This window comes from Pseudonaja textilis, chromosome 2 (assembly GCF_049901715.1).
Source record: "Pseudonaja textilis isolate UNSWEBS1 chromosome 2, rPseTex1.2, whole genome shotgun sequence".
NCBI lineage: Eukaryota > Metazoa > Chordata > Lepidosauria > Squamata > Elapidae > Pseudonaja > Pseudonaja textilis.
In genome coordinates, this window is record NC_141991.1 from 146,554,546 (window position 1) to 146,578,704 (window position 24,159).

At 43.1% G+C, this 24,159-nt stretch overlaps 1 protein-coding gene across 5 annotated transcripts in view; it reads left to right on the forward strand.

Annotated features, from left to right (window-relative positions):
• The window catches only part of FLNA (filamin A), an 84,143-nt gene that overhangs the window by 685 nt on the left and 59,299 nt on the right, over window positions 1-24,159 (forward strand). For 4 of the 5 annotated variants that reach the window (XM_026711468.2, XM_026711471.2, XM_026711470.2 and 1 more), the window contains exons 2-8: window positions 12,228-12,703; window positions 21,554-21,802; window positions 22,493-22,590; window positions 22,771-22,918; window positions 23,368-23,486; window positions 23,596-23,673; window positions 23,766-23,928. In XM_026711468.2, the coding sequence (XP_026567253.2) occupies window positions 12,301-12,703; window positions 21,554-21,802; window positions 22,493-22,590; window positions 22,771-22,918; window positions 23,368-23,486; window positions 23,596-23,673; window positions 23,766-23,928 (1,258 nt within the window). In that variant the 5' untranslated portion in view covers window positions 12,228-12,300. Of the gene's footprint in view, window positions 1-10,598; window positions 10,646-12,227; window positions 12,704-21,553; window positions 21,803-22,492; window positions 22,591-22,770; window positions 22,919-23,367; window positions 23,487-23,595; window positions 23,674-23,765; window positions 23,929-24,159 lie in introns of those variants that run through there. The other variant, XM_087925785.1, reaches the window with a different exon arrangement.

The window sequence follows — 24,159 nt, forward strand, 5'->3', positions numbered from 1 at the left end:
ATTGCCTCTCTCCCTTGACACTCTGGAGAGAGCAGGATCCCAGAACTTTATATGTATGCACATTGGCAGATGTCTTTCCCACCTTTATGGGCATTGGAAAGTGTTCATTCAAGACCATGGCAATGTAAAAGTTTTTGGACATGCTGTTCCATCTATATCGTTTTTTGCCAAGGGGCTAGAAAAATCACATCACCCGTAAATCAGGACTTGTGGTCAAACCCACATATTGAATCTCCTGCTGATTGTGGTAGCATGTCACAATTGCTATAGCCACTTGACAGGAAGATATGGTTAATTTGGTAATTAAGCACAAATTCCCTGATAAACCAAAGATTCTCTTCTCATCATAGATAGCCAGCCTGGAACTGTATGTCTATCTGTTTAGAAAAACAAGCCGGGAAGACTAGCTGGGAGTTTGGGAGCCTGTAATTGTTGTAATGTGGTTGCAAGATTGCTCTCTGAATTAGTAGCTGAGACTATTGCTCAACAGACAAAGTTAGCAATCGGCAGAGGAGGCTACAATTTCTACTCCACTGGATAAGCATGACTTTGAAATCAGACAAAGCTAAGAGATGTGGATGTTGAACAAGTAAAATGAAAATAGCTGCCCTACCACTATCACCATAGCTTTAGGTTGGATGCCATCTTCCAAGAAACTCTTTTCCCAAAATTCAGTTGAAATTGTATTCCTGTCCATCTGAGCGTGCAAATAATTCCCTAAAGAATTGTGTCTTCCAGATAGGAGAAATGAATACTTGGAACAGTTTTTAATCATTCTAGACTATAAAAGGAGTGTTAAATATGTATCAAACTAAACTTATTTGTCAAAAGTGATTTCTAAAATATGTGTCCATCATGCTTGATTGCATGACGTAAAGCCCAAATTTTGGGCTGCTTTTTCTTATAATGGCCATACATAGGCAATCATATATTCATTCTCTTGAGAAAATTTCGGAGACTAAAAAAATGTCACCCACAATATCACAGTATTAGTCACAAAGTGCCACTTATCAAGTGTTAGCTACATATGTGTGGAGATGGTGAAGACAAGGGTGAGGAGTGTATTTCAAAACAAATTCGCTCTGTGAACCTCCCGCTATACCATTTGAGAAATTTTTCATCTTTCTTACCCTCATAACAACCTCTAACAAAAGGGTAGGCTGAGAGACAAACATTCATAAACAGCCAATAAACATTGCTCAGAATCCAAGAAGCCACAATTCCAGCAAACTTGAAAAATGCTTTCCTTTGAACAGCCGAGTGAAAATTCTAGTGCACGTTAACAAATTGTACCAAAAGCACGCGGGGTTACAAAAAAAACAAAAAACCCCCAAATGTTTTTATGTGTGGCATGAGATATGAATGCCTATCACTTAGAGCCTGTACTTATGGACAAGTTGGTTCTTATTTTTTCCAGGTCTCCAAATGTCATATTCAAGTTACCATACAAGGAAAACCAGTGGCTCTGATGCATATGTATTCAAAAACAAATCCTACTGCAACTGAAACATGATTACCTCAGACTAAGTTGCGTTAAAGTGAATGATGGCTGAGAATTGTGGAAACAGTAGTACCTGTGTACCTGGAGGGTGGCACATTTTAAAAGGGTGCATCAAGTCTTTTGAACACCATTAGCCCTAGGTGACATAGCCAGATACTGTAGAATAGAGAAGCAGGAAGATGATAGAGATTCTCCCCACTCCCCTTCACATGCACCCCAATTAGAAAAGATTGAGACCTTAAATCTCAAGAAATCTAATCAGTCCAGCTGCTTACATTATTTAAAGGAACTCCGCCCCTCCCAAACCTTGCATGCACTGAATGACAATTCTCACTGATCCCAAAGAACGTGATATCTCCAGTCCAGTCTGAATTATATTATCCAGGACATCCTAATTTTCTGTTGAAGGTCTTCAGAAATAGGATGGGTCCCCCCTCAGTTTTGGCTGTTTGTGGTGAGGTAAAGCTTTACTGACCACATTAACAGGCCTGAGAAGTGTAACTCGGTGATTAAAAACTCAATCACCTGCACAAGAGTCTGCGGAGTTGCCTTCTGGTGAACATCCTGGCTAGTTTGGATGCATTCTTATCTTTTATTCTCTCTCTCTCTCCCACCCTCCCTTCCCCTCTCCCGCCCTTCCAAAAAGAGAAGAGAAAGTGCCATTGTGAGGTAAGGTAGTTTCCCCTATTTGGAGCCTTCCAGAACTATCGGAATGACAGCTTCCAGAATCCCCAGCCAACATTTGGGAGAAGCAGGCTTAAGAAGTCTTTGCTTAGATCACTGAAGCCAAAATTCAAATCCACATTTAGACAGGAAGCTAAATAGGTATCCCTGATCAGTCACTACTTCTCAGGTCCACTGTAAAAACCAAAGGGTAAGGCAGACCCTACGTGCTGCTCTGAATTGGCTGAAGGCAAAGTCAGATTAAAGTGTAATAAGAAAGGTGAGCCTGACTTTCTATACCATTATGCTTTGGGGAACTGAAGAAGATGAAAGGGGTGCCCTATGACTTCTTTTGTGCCTAAAGTAAGGCCCCGCTTCATGCTAGGTAATCCATGAATATGGGCAGAACTCTATTGCAAAACCTGAACAGAGATGATCCAAGACTTATGGAAGCATGTATGTTCTCTCTAATGGATCCTCCCTGACATACTAACTTTGTCCTTTGAGGCACTTTCCTGAAATAACTTTAGGGCTCATCGTTCCTGCAATTTTAACCACTGTTCCACCATTCTACTGTAGGTAAAGATAAGCCATACCTTGTTTTGGCTTTGGGAAATACCACCACAGTGGCTCAAGGAACTGAACCAAGCCAACCCACCTAAAATGGATAAGACAGCAGTCAGTTTTTAAAATACCAAGCCACCTCATTGTAGTGTGAGAGAAAGTCGCTTTGGGAAACATAAAAGCATGGCTATCAGGGGCTCAGAATGCTTGTGTAAATAATCCTTTGGCTTTATCTTTATCTGGCAGGAAAAAAATGTAGAATTCTTAATCATTTCTCTCTAGAGAATGTTATTTTTCAAGGCTATCTGTTGCCCTTTAATACCCACAAGCTACATTATTATATCCACATGCCTGGAAATTCAAAGTAAAGCAATGCATTTCCAGCACAGCCATTTCCCCTCACCCTTTTATTTTATGCTTATAAGGGAAATGGAGATTCCTAACATGGAATTAAATACAGAATCAGAAGCTGTGGATTATTCCATGTTAAATTAACTAGAAACGTGGAAATTGTTTTTCCTATCTTGAAATTTGAGGACTAGCTCAGTATCTTTGACCCACCTTTCATTTGTTAGGGTCTCCTCTCATGCACACCACCTTCTCCCCAGCATAGCTGTTAAAAATCTCCCCTTTCTTAGCTGTAACCACACGTATATTTTGTATGTACACACACAATTTGATTGTGCCTCCTTCCTCTGTGGACGCCCTTCAGTTCTGCCTTCTTGCCCACTGCTACATTTCCAACCCCCAGGCCCCTGGGGAGGGTCTGTCTAGTTAAAAACCCAAAGAAATGAAGCTCTCCAAATAAGGGGAAAATATGAAGACGGGTCCCTAAACTTGGAGCTCTAGGAAGGGGGGGGGGGGGGGACATTGGGAAAGGAGGCAAGCCTACCACCTATTGATGAAACCTTGGAATTGCAGGCATCTCTTTTATAACACACCCCATCCTTCACAATCTCACACAGACACACCTTTTTTTTTTATAGAGAATCCAATTGCTGGGCTGCCACTGCCTCCAAACACCCAGGAGGATGGAAAAATGAAAACGCCCTCTGTTTATTTTCTGTAGCACAAAAATCCATATTTTTTTTCCTCATTCATCATGAATGAGAGACGCTCCCAATTGCTGAGGGGGCTGCCTGGCAATCAGACAGAAGGAAATAATTGCAATTTCATATGTTATTACTGAATCCCCACTCCAATGCAGGGAATGGTCCGTGTGTCTTTCTGATGTACTAAAATGAAGAAATACTCCTCCACAAGTTACCGCAGCCAAGACCTGCCAAAAAAAAAAAAATGCTGCAACCTGAGGCAGGAAATCTAGTGAAAAAGAAAAAGCAGCACTAATTAATTAAATGTGCTGCCTTTCCTTAATTGAACTTAAACCTGATGTTGGGGAAAACTCTGCTCTGCTTCCACCTCTATCCTTAGCTGAGAATATCCTGCTCACAGTATCCACTCATCTGTCAATGCCCCAGCTGCCAAGAGCAACTTCTGCTGTTTTCTGGATTAGCAGACTTCTTAAGAGTTGTAAAGGGTCTCTTGGAATAATGGAAATGATGTTAGATTCCAAATCTCAATACTGTAGAAGCTTCAGCCAGCCTAAATGTGGACACACACTCTCAGTGGCCTCTGCATTTCTTAACAATTCTGCAACTATTGGAGGCAGCAAAATGTCTCTGGCTGCTCTTAAAGATACATACATGTTTTAAGGTAGTTGCCTGGAACTCACTTCTCCCGAACAGAATTTCACAATGTCAGTAGTTTTAAGATGTGTGGACTTCAATTCCCAGAGTTTCCTGGCCTGCATGCCAGAATTTCCCAGCCAGCAGAATTCTGGGAATTGGAAGTCCACGCATCTCAAAAGTTGCTATGGGTGAGAAACACTATCCTAGACCTTTATGACAACTTCAGCGAGACCTAAGTGTGTAACTACTCTAATACAAGTAAGTAGCAGGAAAAGCCTCCAAAAGCAAAGAAAAAGAAGCTTTTTAAATGATGGCATAATTCTAAAGGCATGTTTTAAGGGGAAGGAAGCTGTCAGGTGGCATATTTTTGGCTTTATAGACAAGATACTACAAATGTCAGGGAGCAGAATCTATCAGAAAGTTCTCCAATTACAGTTACTAATTTCAATGAGATTGATACAAATTATGGGAAAATTATTCATATGATCTTAAATGGTCATAGCATTAGTGGAACTAATTTTATTTATTATAATTTAAACTATGGACTAGCTTTGTGTAGTGCAAAGGTCTTCAAACTTGGCAAGTTTAAGACTTGTGGACTTCAACTCCCAGAATTCCTGAGCTAACATGACTGGGGGAAGAATTCTGGGAGTTGTAGTCCACAAGTCTTAAAGCTGTCAAGTTTGAAGACTCCTGGTATAATGGTTAAGGCATCAGGTTAGAAACCAGGAATCGGTGAGCTCTATCCTACCTTAGGCATGAGGCCAGCCTGTGTGACTTTGGGACAGTCGCTTCCTCCTAGGAAGTAGGCAAGGACAAACCACTTCCAAAAGGCCTTGCCAAGAAAATTGCAGGGATTGGTCCATGCAGTTTCCAGGAGTCAACACTATCTTCAAGGCACCAAAAACCAAAGTGCCCTTTTCTCACAAAGCTCCCAAAAGCTTGCCGTAGTTTAATGATTGGCGTGTAGCAGATTGATCTAAAAGTAAGTGACAATAAGAGCAAGGTGCTGCTACGTTCTGGATGCATTCTCCTTAATGAACAGAAATAAATAGATGGGCTGTTTTAAAATATATCGGTGTAATAATTGTTTGCCACAGTCTGCTGCTTGGAATGATCATTCAAAGGTACTAGTTTCATAAAGGTTAAAGATTACTGCATGGTATTTTTTGCTTCTTGAGAAAAAGAGATTTTCAGGACATCCAGGTTATTTTCTTCATTAAAATGAGTGGATTGGATGGGGATATGCACGTAAAAGGGTAGAATTATGCTTGATAAGAAGTGCTTGATTCCTGAAGGCTTCCATTTAGTTATTTGGAGAAAATAAAGACTTGAGAAAGAAAGTGGATGGCAGCTGAGAATATGTGTTGTTCTGTTAAATCTACTTCAGATTCTGTAGATTTACCTTCTATTCCATTGGCAGAGTTTTTTGCACCATCTGTTAAAATGGCAGTTGTACCACTGATGCCCAAGCAATGCTATTTTCCATACATTTCAGTCTTTCTATTCAAATATTCACAGAAATGACAATGTGTTATTTAGGTAAAAATCACACACAGCTCTACAAGCAGTACAGATACTCTAAATCCAGACAAATGACTGTCTGCATGTGAAATTGCATAATCCAATTTATTTGAGTAGTAGAATATTTGGTCCCACAATAATACACCCAGTCTCTCATCAACAGAAAAACAGTTGAATCTGTATTGTGGGAGACAGGAAAACAAACTTGCTCTTCTTTTCGTGTGATTCATTCCACTTCCCTCATTATAACCCAGATGCTATAATAATCAATGTTTTTGCAGCTGCTTACAATCTGTTAAAAGGGACCTGCCAAATCTAAGGCTCCACCTCCCCAGTACTGTAATCTCTGTTACTTTGCTAAACTAGTGGTTTTAAATAGCGACTTTGACAATGGTGGGATAAATTTTTTTTTTACTACCGGTTCTGTGGGTGTGCTTAGTGGGTGTGGCAGGAAAAGGATACTGAAAAATCTCCAGTCAGAGGTGGTATTTGTTAGTTCTCTGAACTACTCAAAATTTCCACTATCGGTTCTCCAGAACTGGTCAGAACCTGCTGAATACCACCTCTGCTATGACCTATCTCAAGTATATTGTGACAGTTTGTGTAGTATGATTAACTGATTGAAAAGAGGTAGGCATTCAGTTATTTAGTTATACTGAATTGTGTCTTATCAATAATCTTACTAAGAAAATTACTTTATAATCTTTGATTTACAACCAGCATTTCTTATTGGGCAATAGTATATTGTAAGAAGCTGTGTCACTCCTTTTCTGGAGCCATCTTGACTCCAATACAGGTGGTCCTCAACTTACAACAGTTCATTTAGTGACGTTCAAAGTTTTAATGGCACTGAAAAAAGTGACTTATGACTGTTTTTCACTGTTACAACCATTGCAGCATCCCCCATGGTCAAGTGATCAAAATTCAAACATTTGACAACTGACTCATACTTATGACAGTTGCAGTGCCCTGGGGTCATGTGATCCCCTTTTGCAAACTTCTGACAAGCAAAGTCAATGGGGAAGCCAGATTCACTTAACAACCGTGTTACTAATTTAACTCCTGCAGGGATTCACTTAACAAAAGTGGCAAGCAAGGTCGTATAAATGGTTTGTATAATGTCTTGCTTTAACAACAGAAATTTTGGCTCAGTTGTGGACGTAAGTCAAGGACTACCTGTAGCTGTAGTAAAGAGGCATTATCACATAGAAAAGCAAGATGCTCAGCCTCTGTGCCTCCAGTTGGGGTGTCCAAACAGCTTGCTTCATGTTTTTCAATTGTTTAGTGTCAAGAGGGGTATCTTCTGAGCATGCAGTCAGTAAATTAGTTGCTTTAGTGCAGGAGAATGACTCCAATATGCTGTCTAAAAGCAGAAGCCACAATAAAGGGGCACTTCTAAAAAGGCTTGGCTAACCCAGGGTTTCTCAACCATAAGCAACTTTAAGACAGGTGGACTTCAACTCCCAGAATTCCCCAGCTAGCCAATTCTGGGAGTTGAAGTCCACTTGTCTTAAAGCTGTAAAGCAGTTTGAGGTTTCATGGAAAGCTAAACAAGCAGATCTCTAATACTGTACCTTAGTGTCACTTCCATTCCATGCATGCACATATATATCCATACATAGTTGCAGGTTAGGAATAATAGTATATTACAGGACAGCAATCCTATGAAAACGTTAACAATTGATTATTTAAATATATGGTCTGTAAGCACTAAGTAGTAATGAAAGACCAGAGTGGAATTTGGAGTCATTGTCTGCAAAGGCATAGCTGTGTGTGGATTTTATGTTTCAGGCCTTTGGCGGGGGAAAGGCATGCATAGAGGCTCTAAATATTCAGGGAGATTGAGAATAAAAGACAAAGGTGAACAAACTCCTGTAGAGTAATTGCCTGACATACCAAAAGGGAGTGTTTTCAGATAAATTTGTGATTTGTGATAAATTTTGTCCTCTGCTGTTGGGGAACAATAAGGTGCAAGTACATAGAGGAGCCTTTAGGCTGCTACTGTATTGCAAATGCCACCTGCTCTGTTATTGTTTCAATATACAGTAATTGATAATCTTGTATAATGGACTAATGTTAGGCTTTTCTGCAGTATAGGAAAAATGAACTATTTGCCTGAAGCTTACTTTATTCTGAGCTCAAACAAAGAAAGCTCCTTTATTCATCTTGATTACTATTTTGACAGGAAACGTAATGGAATCAAAAATGAATGTTTTCTTTTTCTGCAAAACTCCAGCAGATGCTTCTATTCCTTGTTTGGCACTGCTTTATTATTCATTAATTTGGTCTAATGGTTAAGGCACCAGTTCAGAAACTGAGAGACTGAGTTGTAGTCTGGCCTTAGGCCAGAGTGGAATTTGGCCGGGTGACTTTGAGCCAGTCACTTTCTCTCAGCCCAACCTATTTCACAGGGTTGTTGTTGTGAGGAAAGTAGAAGGAGGAAAGACTATTAGGTATGTTTGCTGCCTTGAGTTACTGTGTGGGTAATCTACAATTATACTGACAGCCTAATACTGGTGAAAACCTAATTCAAGACAAGGACCTAATAGTTAATTGCTAATATAGTGTCTAAGAATATAGGCAGATCTGATCAGGATGAATTTTTTTGTAAAATTAGGATGTTCAGTTCTGATAAATTCAATATTTCCTGATTTTGAGAGGGTCATTTAGATATTGCTCTGAGGTTTCTGATCACGACTGGTGTAATAACTGATTTATTTTTCCATAAACATTCAGCTTTATCTGCAGTTCCCAGTATTTTAAAATTTTTCCCTCAATCCTAGCATTGCTTCATATAGCAAGTAGGGATGGGATTCTGCTGGTTCTGTCTACTTCTGTAGAACCGGTTGCTTTGAAAAGCAGCAAACAGAGAGATACATAGAACCAGTTCTAAGTCTGCTGCTGTTTTGGCCTGCCCGCCCGCCCGGGCTCTTACCTGACCTTTATTTCCTGCGTTTTCAACTGCAGCTTCTTTGCGTGACACAGCTGTGGTTGAAAAAGCAAGAAAAAAGGGCTGTCCAGGCAGCAACTGTCCAGGCAGCTCAGCAGGTCGTAAATTGCACTCGCATGACTCTTGCGACTCTTACGCGTGCAAAGCGCACATGCGTGCGTGACGCAGACCAACAGAATCGGAAGTTATACCGGTCGGATCCTATCCCTGATAGCAAGCGATTATTCTATACATGTATACCTGGTGGTGATAGTGGTTGTTACTATTCAGTCTAGGATTGAAGGGAGAGCAAAGTTTGCATAGTCGATTTGTTTCATCAGCAGTATACTGGTGTTAGTTTATTTTCCTAATAGTCAGACATCTGAAAATTATAATAAAAATGCACTGATTTCTGTGTGTCTGTTTCCACTGAGTAAATCTCTAACAGGAGGAGGGTGGAAAAAAATCCAAAATTTAGGGCAGAGATGGGGACTTTGTGGCCTTCCAGATGTCTTAGATTAAAACAAACCTATCTTGTCAATTCCAGCTAATATATCCAGTATCTGGAAGAACTGGAAAACTACGAGGCCTCACTCCTACTTTAGAAGGTCTCACTTTTGAGTCTGATTATATTTAATCAAGATCTAGCTTCCAATCCATATATTGATTTGTCTACTTTGCTTTGCTCCCCCGCCCCCTTCAATATAGTCCTCCCATTTAAAGGAAGTGCCAGGATGAAATAGTGAAAAGCAAGCTGCAACACAAAATGAGACATTTCAAAACTGATCTCAGAGAGTTGGGTGTGGTTTCTATCAACCCACTTTGCTGAATCATGACTATATAAAGAATAAGTAGAAGAACCAAATATATTGCCAGTAGAGGGCATTCCTGGGCAGCACTTTATTCTTTCTTCAAAAATCTTGCTGATTCAACAATCAGTTCTTGTACTTTCTTGCCAGCTAACAATTTGTTGCCTGTCAAAATCCTGCCAAAGTCCTGGAAATATTCTATCAGCGTAACATGTTGCTGGTATCTCCTAGGCATTTCTTTGTCCTACAAACAACATTATTCAATTCTGGTGGGCACAGGTTCAGACATGTTTTGGTGAAAAATGCTAATCCTTCCATATGTTCAAAAAATTAACATGGACACAATCTACCAGAAAAGCTTTCATCTTTGGCGGCTCAGGCACCAACCATTAGCAACAGGGGTGCAGGATTTTTGCAAGCAATAGTGACTGAACATGCATATCAAGACACTGTTACAGCTTGAATGTTCCAATCCAGTCTCCCCCCACCCCCCCAAAAAGTTGGTACCTTCAACTGTGTTAAAACTACCAATATCAGAATTCATTGGCCTTGATTTTTGAGAATGCAGAAGATTATCATTCAGCACACCTGGAGGGGATCAGCATGTGCAGACTGTCCTAATCTGTGCGTGTGTGGGTGTGCTTGAAAGGACTACACACATTCATAGGTAGCCTGTTGCACAATTAGAGCTTTGAAAAAAAGCAGATACTTCTTCCGAGAGGTTCCTTAGTCATTGCCCTTAGCTATGCTAGTCAGTCAGTCTGCCTGCCTGCCTGCCGATTAATTGCATGTATTTGTGCGTCTAAGTGCGAGAAAGCCGCGAGAAGGGTGGTGAGGACAAGACGAGACTAGCCCTGTTGCAGTCTTGTGGAAAGAGTGAGGAGGGCAAGGCAGAAAGGAAGGCAGCTACTTCTTACTCAGGTATATTCGACTCAGCTGAAGGAGACACACAGCCAGACTGAGACAGGTAGATTCTGCGGCTCACACCTGAATTGGGCTTTCATTGCTGGGGGGAATGGGACAGGTGAGGACAGGGATCAGGTTTTGTAAGGGAAAAAACAATGTAGCTCCTATTTGGTCAGTTAGTATAGGAATTAGGGAGAGGCACTAGCACACAAGGGTTCCTCTAAGCACCTTTCCTGGTTTGGGGAAGGAAATGGTCTGCTCCAAACCCACCTAACTGCTTAATCTCTTGGCTTCAAGCCTGTTTCCCTAGCTGGCAAGTTTGGGCGTCTGTGTACTATAGTCAGGGATTGCAGGGCAGTAGATGCCGTGTTTCATCTCTATTTCGTAGCTGAACAGTAGAGCGAGCTTTTCTGGTAGGCTGTTCTGCCATATTCCTTGGAATTTGACCCCCTCTTCTCTCTCCCCCCCTCCCCCCTTCAAAAATCCCCAGATCATTTGAAGAGGATGACTAAATTTGCCTTCCTTCCCCAAACCGCCCCTCTCCCACCCTCTTCCCCCCTGCCTTTTCATTTGTTTCCCAGAGTGGAAGAAAAAGTGAAGGTGGAGTGTGGCTCAGTGTCTGGCTGGTGAGTCACCTTGTCTGGCTCAGGCTGGAATTCCTACCCACCCCCCCTTTTCGCCTCCCCTACTTCCTACTCCAGCATACTCCCACTACCCCACAATCCCTAGTGTTACAGAAGGGGCTTGTTCGGCTTCTCCCCAAACTTTACAGCATTGTCTTCCTAATCTATCCTATAGCAGACTGTCCCGCCCACTCCTGTTTCCAGAACACCTTAAGGGGGGGGGGGTCCTCTAAATTTGGCAACTTTTAAGACTTGTGGACTTCAACTCCCAGAATTCCCCAGACAGCATGGCTGGCTGAGGAATTCTGGAAGTTGAAGTCCCCAAGTCTTAAAGTTCTTGCTCGGAGGCCAGCTTTCAAGGGGTTCTCAAAGAGATGATCATGGTGCCTTGTTTGCCGGAGTTTCTTCTGTTCAGAGGTACATTGCCTTGGAATATAGAAGTCCAGTTCAAGATTGCCGTCCAGCCGACAATTGAGCGGCAACTCTGTCCTCTTACTGCATCCCCTTTTTCAGCCCACTTGGTGAGGGAATGGAAACGTATAGCCCTCCCCAATCGGGCGCCTTCCAAAATCCCCATCCAGAGCGATCTGTGGTCATCCGTGCTAGAAATTAAAGGCGCAAAGGGGAATGTAACAACATGGAAAAAGCTGATGCGTTTAACCAAAAGTACCCGCTCGATTTTCATAGAATTTACTTCCAAGGGAGGCCGTGCAGGATTGGGGAAAAATTTTTTGCTTTGCTTTGCTTTGCTTTCGACTTTCTCTGCATCCTAAGACGGTCGCTTGCAGTGTTTTCTTACGCTGCTGGGCGATCCGATATCGAGATAACAATCATTTTTTTTCTCCCTTTGCAGTTGTAGGTTTACGAGCTTTCCAGCCTGTTCCTCTTTGTCTTTGCCTGCCTCGGGGCAGTTACTCGTTCGAGGAGAGGGCTGTACTTTTGCAGCACACGCCCCCCCAAATCTCGCCTGACCCCGCCCGGTTGAATTATCTCCCGCTCCTCTTGTGTTTCCATCTGCAGGATCCTGCGCCTTTAAACCCGGACCCAACCCACCCAAGCGCCGGGGTCCCACCCACCCTCAAGCCCAGTTAAAATGAGCGGGTCTCAAGCGCGACTCCATCAGGCCGCAGGAGCGGGTGCAGTCAGTGGCGGCGGCGGCGGCGGCGGAGGTGCCGGCGGTGCCCAGGGGGAGGTCGCTGCCGAGATGCCGGCCACCGAGAAGGACCTGGCCGAGGATGCGCCCTGGAAGAAAATCCAGCAGAACACCTTCACGCGCTGGTGCAACGAGCACCTGAAATGCGTCAACAAGCGCATCGCCAACTTGCAGGCGGATTTGGGCGACGGGCTGCGCCTCATTGCCCTGCTCGAAGTGCTGAGCCAGAAGAAGATGGGACGCAAGTACAACACGCGTCCCACCTTCCGGCAGATGCAGCTGGAGAACGTGTCGGTGGCGCTGGAGTTTCTGGAGAGAGAGAACATCAAGCTGGTCTCTATCGGTAAGTCCGGAGGTGGGCGGGAGGGAAGACTTTTTGCCCCGGCCAAGATCGTTAAGTATTCGGGGACGATCCCGGGCGGGGGAGTATCGAGGCCGGCTCTGACTGAATAAGTGCGGCTACAGGGCGCTGGGAACGTCCGGAAAAGTTTCCCAGAAGTAGTGCGGTGAAGACTGGAAAGTGGCGGGTTGGGGGGGGATCGCGTTGTTCTCAATTGGCGAGGCCCAGGTGCAGAGAGGAGGAGGAGGAGGTGCGCGCTTTAGAGCCCCTCCCGCTTAAAGGGGGTGTGAGCCTCAGCCTGGCGGGATGCTGCCGGCGAGAGGCACCCCAAAGGGGCACCCGGGGGCGTGGGCTTGCTTGAAACCGGGGGTGGGGTGTGGGGGGGACACACCGTGTTTGCAAACGGGGTACTGCTGCTTTCTGGAGCAATGGCTCGGTCGGCCGGGGCCTGTTGGAGGGGTGGGGTTGGCGGTACGACGGCGCATCTGGGCGTGGTGAGAGTGCAGTGGCCGACTCCGTTTGTGTGTGTGTTTGTCTTTAAAGGCGGCCTCCTTCCTTCCCACCCTCGAGGCCTCTTTAGGAGGCTCTTCCCGGAACGGCCACCGTTTGCTGTGGACACTCTTTAATCATTCATCCTTGTGCTTCGAGCCATTTTCTGGCCCGGCACACCTCGGGTCTCGGCTCGGGAAAGGCCCGTTAACTTCTTGGAGGCGGGCGGAGGGCAGTTTGGGAGGGAGGGAGAGTTTCACGCTTCATCTGCTTTTGATTCCAGAACCGTGGTCGATTTCCCCTTGAGCTGCCCCCTCCTTTCTTTTCCAGCCCCCCCACCCCTTTCCCTTTGATCTTCCCTCCTGCCAGACGTGGGGGTGGGAAACAAAGTTAGAAACTTGCAGCCGCAGAGAAAAGGGCGGGTCGGGGAGAAAAGATGTGCATGAGCCACTAGGTTAGGAGGTTGCACTTGGGAGCCTCTGGAAAGCCTTTAGTGGACTCTCTGGACCTGCAGTGCCTTTGTCTTTCTAACCAGGTCCTTACTCCAGTTTGGCACGATGATACAGCCCTCCATGAGGCCTGGTTGCTGCTCTCTTTCAGCCACAATAGACTCTCAGCCTGTAATATTGGCATGGCTGTCTTCCAGGGAAGGAACCAGTTGGCGTGGAGCATGTTTTTTCTTTCTTTCTTTGCCATTGGACCTTACTGCAGGGTGGGAGCCTGTGGTCCATCCTATACTGCTGGGCCTCAATGCCATTGAGTCTTAGCTGGTGTGGGAAAGAATGACGATTCTTCTGCCCACTAATATTTGGCAAGCCACTGATTTCCTATCTTGTCATATCAAAGAGGCTGGAAGCTGTAGCTTAAAATAGATCCCCAACTACTCTGGGCCACTGGGAGAGACTTAAAACCACTGGCAGCTTCCTATAAGCCTTATATGGAGAAGGAAATGGAGCTAAACTGCACTCAAGAGTGCCTGTTTGTCCTGCACTTCTAGATTACATGGGGTGGCCAAACTAGTTTATGGTGACTTGTATGTAAAAGTTGATATAAAAGGGGATTTGCTGCTTTTCTCTGCCACCTGCAGGTGGCTACATCTCCTCTACCTCCTGCTGGACTTGGTTTCTGGATGATGCTGAATTTTGCCAAGCCATTAAAGGAGGCAATGTTTAGCTCCATGGCCATTTAGTGTTTGGACTGTGCCCATGATCAGTGGTGTAGAGGAGGTGTGTCATGAGCAGCTTTGCTTTGGCCTAGGCTGTAGAACAGAGGTCCCCAAACTTGTCAACTTTAAGACTTGTGGACTTCAACTCCCAGAATTCTCCAGCCTGGAGAATTTTGGGAGTTGAAGTCCACAAATCTTAAAGTTGACAAGTTTGGAGACCTAGAAGAAGTACAGGGGATTCTGAACTTAGTTGGACAAAAGAGCTAATGAATAGCTTATTAGCACAGGTGCCCTCAGGTAGTCTGTTTCTCCAAAAGAAACAAGCTTTGTTATCTATATGTTGTGCTTTCTTCTATGCAGCCAGCATTGTTTAAGTTAAGATGGTCAGCCAGGTCTGTACTGATGGTCAATATTCTCCCTGGGTACATCTGAGAAAAGGAATGTGGAAGATTGCTGAAACTGCCCTTGACACATCACACTTTCTTATCAAACATTACCCTTGTCTAGAGTTAATGCTGAGCAAGGACTATAGAGACTCCTCTTCGCCATGACGCAGAGGAAGGGGCTCAATGTGGCTTTGCAGGGGCTCTTGGGCCACATTTCCAACCGGTGACTATGACAGTTAGGAAGCCTGGAAATTCAATAACATTTGGAATATCATTGTTTTCCATTTCTAGTCTAGAACAGCCAATGTGATGGGACTATATACCACCCATATCTTCAAAGAACATAGTAGTTAGGATGTACAGTTGAACATAGCTGGAGGCAATTAAGTCAAGGGTGGGTGTAGTGTCTAGATTAGTATAGGAAAAAGGCTCTACAATGTATCTAGGGAACTTTGAGCTTCCCATAAATTGCATACATAGCATCCTGGGAGGTTCAGGCTTACATAAAAAGAGCTTGATTTTATAGGGCTTCTCTTGTCTTTACATGGCATAGCTGTACTGCTGCAATCTTAGTGCTACACTGCACCCTATCCCAGCAAATGGGCGTGGGGAGCATAACCTATCCAATTATTCTCTCTCTACAACCTTAATTCTGTAGGAGACAGAACCTGTGCCATAGTTTGCGACTCTCTAAAGCGCTCTTAACAGGTTTTTGAAGTTCATGGTGAACTTGGCTGTGTGGATATAGCATAAGTGATAAAAAGTTTCGAGTTGTCAAATGCTTTTTTGGTAATACCGGAAGTTCAAGCCTGGGATCATTCCTGTGTTTGTTTTCTTTCTTTCTTTCTTTTTCTTTCATTCCTTTTCCTATTTTTCTAACTTTTCTTCCTTCTATATTTTATCTTATAATGTCACTTTATGTTTTTAAAAAGAATGGGGTAATTCCCTATTTGATTAAGAGCCTGACTTTGCAAATATATGAAATTGAGTAATAGAGGGTTAGCTCTGAAAGACACTGATTTGTAAGTCTTGAGACTGAAGAAATAACATAAAGAGGAACAAAACCAGGCAATTCTTAGGCCTGCATGGATTTCTGGCTGAACTACTGGCTGCTGGTGGCAGAGGGTGAAACTTGCAATTTGAAGGCAGGCTTATGATAAATATACAAAGCATTCTTGAAAGAACACCCTTGGTAGACCACTCTGGAATGGTTTGAATCTGCGCTTGAGCTTGCCCAACATCACAATCCTGGAGAGCTGTTGTAGTAAATTTGCTACATACTGCATAACAGTTAGGGGCAGCAGCTCTAAAGTAGTCTTCGATTCGAATAGGGAGGGGGAAGGAAAACTCCTTCCATCTTTTTTCCCCCCATATTAGGAGTGGGGATACTCAGTGGGAAACATTTCTGTTACTAACTGGCCCTGGTCCTGCTGAAAGTTCTAGCCTGGGAATTAAGGGAAGTTGAGCCTTGCAGTTTGATGTACTGAATCACTGGACTGCAGACGCTGACTCAACCTCACAGTGGCTGAGAAGTGAAGCAAAAAAGTGTGTCTCCAGGCTGTAAAAGTGAAGCTTAGGTCTGGTATACGTGTGGGTGCACGTATGCATGTCTGTCTGCTGATGGGTAGGGTGGATAGGAAGGAAGGAAGCAGTGAATGGGCATGCGGGTTTGGCCTCCATCCTTCCCTATTAATGTATGTAGGCTGGTTATGCCATTTGCTCCAGTTCTTCCTCCTTGGATTTGGGCACACAGATGGGTGGGCTAGGAAGCCCTTTCCTCCTCTTTGGGAGGCAGGAAGCATGGAGGGGGGAGGGGGGGAGCAAGCCAGAAGGGAGGGGCTGAATCTAGCCTGCAGAAGGATTATTCTTTCCCCTCCCCCTGGAAGGAGGATCCTGTTGGGATGGAGAAGCGGCTGCCTGCCGGCCATTCCATATAAGGCTAAAAAATGCTGGAGCAGCCTGCGCAGAGTTGTGTGTGTGTGTGTGGCTGGGTGGGCGGTGCAGGGCTGGGTGGGGAGACAGTTTCTTCTTCTGCCTTCTTCCTATCTGGTCCCCCTCCCCCAAATTAGTGAAGAAGGCAGGGGTTGCTTAGCCCTGACCAGTGTGCGAATCTGCAGCAGAACTCAAAACTAAAGCTTAAAACGCTGGCCTGTGCATCTCCCGGGGACCTCTTAAAAGGGGGTTCCTATTCCAGCTCTTTATTTTATTTTATTTTGTCAAGCGATTATTAGATAACAGGTATAAGTATAAACATGGTTATAAATACATGAAATGGATACGAATAAGGGAAAAAAAAAGAAACAATAGGACAGGGACGGTAGGCACGTCTTCTCTGGGCAGGGCAGAATGAGATGCTTGGGACTTTACACCTGTGGAGGATTTATACTTAGGAAAGTGAAGTTGGGCTTGCAAATCTCACTGTCTCCCTTTGGATTCTGACTTCTGAATCCCGAGTCTTCTGTCTTCCTGCTCTTTTGTTAAATGTTTAGTCAACTTAGTAGTGCTGGGTGTTCTCCGAATGCACTCAAACTCTTGACTCCTGACCTGTTGAACAGCACATAAGGTTGCATGGGTAGGAGTGGCTGGGATGAAAAGCTCAGTTTTGGCCAGGGGCTTATTCCCATACCCTCCTGAATGATACGAGAGGGCTATGTACGTAATTCTCACATAGTTTCTGACGGTCCAGAATAGGTCTAAAGTACCAGGTGGTCTATATGTGAATTGTAGAAACAAACACAAGTATTTTGCACTAGTTAGCTGGATTTTAGTTCAAGGCACTGTGATAACACAGGTGAAGAAAGGTAGAATCCATTAAATCTTTATTGTGCCACAAGACTCCTTCAATAGAATGACTGTGCTGCTATAAATGTTCCTTATAAGGATGGCATGACATTCTGCTTTTAATTGGAGACCTCTACATGGACCTTGGCCATGCTTCCTCAATGAGCATCCTCAAGATATGTCAGACTGCAAATTCCCACCCTCCCTCGTCAATGACTGGGCTGTTACTGATTTATTCAATTTGTACGGTTGCCCCAACTTGTCGACTCTGCTCAGCACACATTCATAAAAAAACTATTGGGTGAAGATGATGGAAAATGTATTCTGAGTGGGTATGGAAGGTTGGGCATGCTGAAGTATAATATTCAGGTTGGGCCCAAATATTATAGCTACACCATATATGTGGATACTATGTAAGATTTATGTCGCATGAACTAAGAATATATGTTTGATCTAAGCCCAAGCCCCTTGTACTTCATGGAATGCGTGTGGAATGTGATACCTGTGACTGCCTCAAAAACCATAAAACAAAACTGGGGAGTTGGCTAAAAGAAAATCAAGCCCTCTCAAGCAAATGATTAATTCAGAAACTTAATTAAAGTAGGGAAGGTCTCCCCTTTATGCATCTTATTAAGCCAAAATAAACGGACTGATTTATGGCTTAATTCTTCAGATTTGGGGGCATTTAATCTTTCTCTTAAGATCTGCCAGTAGCAGCAGCCTCAAGCTTGTGTTGCATTGCCAGATCGGGGCTGTGTGAGTGATAGCAATCAAGAAAAATGGCGTGCTGAGGTAGCTCTTTACTCTTTTCATGCCGTGCTTGAAAAGCAGCTACGGTGCCTTTCTGAGTCCAGAATGTGCAAGCCTTCCAAATGAATTTAGCAGTTCCATTTCTTTTGCTTTGTCTCTTAAGGCACTATTTCCTTCATGGTGCACGTAGGATGTAGCTGTTGTTCTGCACTCCAGAATCAGGATATGAGACATGCTCCCTCTAAGTAGCTCTTTATGCATAAAGAAACATGTGGCAGAAAATTAATATGTCATCATTTAGTGACCACAAAACTGGAACTGTCAATTCAGTTGATAAACTAAATGGTTGCTAAGTGAAATCAGGATCGTGCTTATGATCTTACTTCAGTTCTCCTTTGCTTTACAGTTCTGTGAAGGTTGTAAATGTGAGGATGGGTCACACACTTAAACTGTTATCCTTCTCATAACTGCAAATGGTAGTTAAACATGGATTACTGATGGACCTACCAAGGAGTACTTATGACCTAGGTTGAAAGTTTTGACAGTCAGCTCCCCTCCATGATCATGTGATCCACACTTCAGGCCCTGGACAACTGGGCCACCTTTACAGCCATTTGCAGCATCCCATGGTCCCATGATCACATTTTATGGCAGTTTTGCATAAACCCAGCATTTACTTCCAGTTTTCAGTAAAAACGTATCCACAATAAACTATTGGTTTGCTTAAATGGCTGATGATTTGCTTAATGACTGTGATGATTCATTTAATGATTGCTGCCTGGAAAGTCATAAAATGTGATTGACTCTTTTTATGACTATCATGAGTTAGCAACCATGATGAGCAGACTCTCATTACAATTGTAACTCAAGTACTCTAAGTGCATTATGTCATTTAATTAAATTTGGAAGAACCAAATGCAGAGTTACAAAGAACAAAGAGAAAAGAATATAGGTAGTTCTCAACTTACAACAATTCATTTAGTGACTGTTGAAAGTTACAGTGGCACTGAAAAAAGTGACTTATGGCCATTTTTCACACAACCATTGCAACATCCCTGTGCTCACATGATCAAAATTCAGATGCTTGGCAACTGGTTCATATTTCTGACGGTTGCAGGGTCCCAGAGTCAAGCCAAGTCAATGGGGAATCCAGATTCACTTAAGAACATGTTACTAACTTAACAAATACAGTGAGTCACTTAACAACTGTGGCAAGAAAAGTCATAAAATGGGGCAAGCTCATTTAACAAATGTTTCGCTTAACATACATTTTGGGCTCAATTGTGGTAACTCAAGGCTACGTGTCTGCATCCCTGTGGTACAGGGTGATTCTCAACTTACAATCACAATTGAGCTCAAACTGTCCATTCCTAAGTGAGACAGTTGTTAAGGGAGTTTGAGAAAGTTACAAATGGTGATCGCCTGACCCAGGACAGGGCAACTTTCATAAATACATGCCAATTGCCAAGCATCCAAATTTTGATCGTGTGACTGTCCGGATGCTCCCAAGTGTGAAAACCGATCATAAGTTACTATTTTCAGTACCGTTTTAACTTTGAACGGTCACTATATGAAAGATTGTAAGTCAAAGGCTACCTATAGTATTATTTTGCATATAGACAGCCATGCAAATAAGCAGTACAATTCTGCTTCTAAAACACCTTTCCCTAAGAGGTCAGCAGAGCACCATATGGGGAAGGATGTTCATTTCTGGAAATTAAATTAAAAAAAAAAAAACATTGTCACTTGAAAGACAGGTAGCCCTTCAGTCATAAAGACCTGGCCCATCACTTATTATTTGACGAGATTCTATTGCTAGGGTCTTCAAACTTGGCAAGTGTAAGACTTGTGGACTTTAACTCCCAGAATTCCTGAGCCAGCATGACTGGAGGAGGAATTTTGGGAGTTGAAGTCCACAAGTCTTAAAGCTGTCAAGTTTGGAGACCTCTGTTCTATAGCCTGGGAACTGCATGCAGAGGAATACAATTCTATGCATACTATGCAATCTCACTTTGGAAGGTTCTCTTCCCAATATTCTATGCTATAGTGTTTTTCAGGAGTTTACTAAAATCCATCTCTTTACTGAAGCCAACTTAAAAAAAAATCATCTTCCCTCCTTTTAAATATTCCTGTACTGAATGGTATATACACCAGTGTTTCTCAACCTTGGCAACATTAAGCATTTACTGGGAGTTGAAATCCATACCTCTTAAAAGTTGCCAACATTGAGAAAAACTGGTATACATACATCAGAAGTACTGTATGTCTATAGTGTACTGTATATTTCTGCTTTGCATTTTAATCATCTGTTTTCAGACAGTTTGAAATCTCAGAATTCCTAACCAGCATGATTAAGCTAACAGTAGCACATCTGAGGGACACTAGATTGGTTTTTATCTCTTGGATCATTAGAGTGAAAAACCAAGGTCTTGAAATGAGTTAAACAACGCATTTAAGACCTTGGCTTTTCACCACAATGAGAAGCAGTATGTGTTTTGTCCAGTCCTATTGCTCACAGTACTGCAGAGACTTCCTTCAGGGTTCCATTTTGCTTTGCTGCATATTTAAATGGTTACATAGCTTTATTAAGCAACTCCTGGTCGCCATTTTAATCTGTACTTTCTATTTTTGTCTGCTTAAATGTATAGAGCATCCCCTAAGCAAACTATAGCTCAACTATAGTATCAGTTCTGGTTAGAGAATCAGACATAATAATGAAGCCACAGATGATAATAAGATATTTGCTCTTGCTAGTTTGGTTGATCCCACTTGCAAAAGCACACATATAGAAAAAGTTCCAAAGCATGCCAACATTCTAGAAAATTACAGTCTGGAATCTTGTGCGTATGTGGTCTGTGTGTATTTGTAACAGTGACTTTCATCTTGAGCAGATGAATTGTCTGGGCAACTCTGTTATTGGATATTGCATATGATGTTGTGAAAATTTAGCCATTGTGTTTTGTAAACATGACCTATGATTTAGAAGGTTGTGTGAATCTTCCAATGTACTTTATTAAACATAGCTTACTTTAAACTATGGATCTGTTAATAGGCAACACTTTAATGGTGGGAGGAACCAAGGAAAATTGTGAAGCCCACCACACCTGGGAGACTTGACTGGTCTTTCCCTTACTCTGATATTAAACAAGAATGAAAAAAAAATAGATTTCTTTGATACTGAGCAGGATAGTAGTGGGAGTGAGATTTTCTGTGGTTAACACTCTAGAAGTTTGGTGACTCTCTTTTGATGTGAATGCTGACCTGTATTTCTCAATTTCTCAGACAGTAAAGCTATTGTGGATGGGAACCTGAAGCTGATTCTGGGCTTGATTTGGACATTGATCCTGCATTATTCCATCTCCATGCCCATGTGGGATGAGGAAGATGATGAAGAAGCCAAGAAACAAACTCCCAAGCAGAGATTGCTAGGCTGGATCCAAAACAAACTGCCCCAGCTGCCCATCACAAACTTCAGCAAGGATTGGCAGAGTGGCCGGGCTCTTGGAGCTCTGGTTGACAGCTGTGCCCCAGGTAGGTAGGGAAGGGTCTGTTGTCTTATTTTCCTGCTTGCGGGATGCAAATGAATGATGTCTACATATATTTCACTCTGGCTATCATTTCTGTATTTATTGCACTACTGATATGTAAAACTATTAACAAGTTTAGCGTTTCCTATCTGGCACATTTGCTGGACTACAATTGCTGGTTTGGCAATGAATGTTGGATATGATGGGAGATGCAGCAGTGCTCTTCTTGGAGAGTCCTAGGATGAGGAAGACTGAATTGGCCAATGTCATTCAAAATCTCATTTTCAAGGAGGAATGGGAATTAATCACTGGCAAGAGACATGTTAGCTCAGAATATACTAATTCATGCCATTCTTGACTTCCCAGCAACATGAATGCAGCATACTGTATTTTTCTCAGAATTCAGACATGGTTGTTTTTAAGAGTTGGTAAGATGTGTAGCTAGCTGGTTACTCTGCATAATTTGCAGCTCTTGTGAGATGGGCAGCCATGATAAATACGATACATACTTGTGTTTTTTAAAATATAGTACATCATATGGCTTGTGCTCTTATCTCTGGGAATTTTCTGACCTGGGAATGGCCTGTTTGCTAAAATAGTGGAGCAGATGAAATAATTCACCCTGCTAAAAGTCTGTAGGAAAATAATTTTACTGTCTGTGGTTAATGAAGTCATGGGGCCTCTCTTGAAACAGGCTTGTGCCCTGACTGGGATTCATGGGATGCTAGCAAACCTGTCAACAATGCTCGGGAAGCTATGCAGCAAGCTGATGATTGGCTGGGCATCCCACAGGTAAGCAAAGAATACTTATTCTGTCCATTACAGAACTCGGCACTAAGCAGGCCTTGACAACGGATAATGTTGATAGTGCAGTTGATGTGTATTTCTTGTATTAGTTCCAAAATAAACAACTGCACCTTGAGGTGCACATACTTGGGCTGGATCTCTGCAGCAATTCTGTATTCCCTGCAGGTGATCACTCCAGAAGAAATTGTAGATCCCAACGTGGATGAGCACTCGGTGATGACATACCTCTCTCAGTTCCCTAAAGCCAAACTAAAGCCAGGAGCTCCTCTCAGACCAAAGCTCAATCCCAAGAAAGCCAGAGCTTATGGGCCAGGTGAGTCACAAATCAAAGATAAGGGCTTAGTGTGTTTTTCGCTTATGTATCTTGGTGACTGAATAGGTTGGCTGTTAAAGCAGGAATTTTGGATGACTAATTCGTTGAGTTTACATCACACTAAGACGTAAATAATTCCATTCCATTTGCTCTATATGGTGTATAAGGACTCAACCGCTGTCATCTGCGAGCAATGGTTCATGACTTGGAGCCAACACAATGATCAGACTTCTCTACCATTGCCCTCTGGAAGTTTTGGGGTGGATAGGAAATGTAACTGTACACAGCTGGAAAGCAGCTTATTACAGACAGCTGGCATAGATAACTTGAAAACGCACAGGAATAAATTTTTCAGGGGCTCTTCCTGTCTTGGCCAGTGCTACCCTGGCACCATTGATGGCAGGAATCCAGGACAGATCACACATTCTCTGTGTCCTTGTTAATTTTAGGTATTGAACCCACGGGTAACATGGTGAAGAAGAAGGCCGAGTTCACAGTAGAAACCATCAGTGCTGGTCATGGAGAGGTGCTGGTTTATGTAGAGGATCCAGCTGGCCATCGTGAAGAAGTAAGCATTTTCAGAAGCATACTGGGAAGAGTGGATGGGATTTGAGGTGGGAAGTTGAACGGTTTTGGTCTACATAATCACTGCTGAACTCCTCCTATTTATCTCCTAGGCTAAGGTTATCGCTAACAATGACAAGAATCGGACATTTTCAGTGTGGTATGTGCCTAAAGTGACAGGTGTCCACAAGGTAAGAAGCATGAGTATAGTGGCAGTGAAGGATGTTTAAAAATGTTCTAAATGGTCTCCCCCTCCTCTGACTTCCTTCCTTTTTTGTCCCAGGTAACAGTATTGTTTGCTGGGCAGCACATTGCCAAGAGCCCTTTTGAGGTGAATGTGGACAAATCCCATGGTGATGCCAGCAAAGTCACCGCTCAAGGCCCTGGGCTCGAACCCACTGGCAACATAGCCAACAAGACTACCTACTTTGAAATCTTTACCGCTGGTCAGTGAAAGGGGGTGGATCCTAGACAGATAGCAACCTAGATAGGAAATTGTACCAGTGAAAACGTATTTTGTACCTTTCTATGTCTCTGTGTGGCTTCAGGACTGCTCCCGTCGATTACCAAAAGGAATAGCAAATGTTTCCTAGTTTCAAGCTAATTTCCAGGTTGTAATACTTGAAGCTGATAAAACAGTGAGAGGACTCTGCTCAAGGATTTTTGTGTCCTTTCAT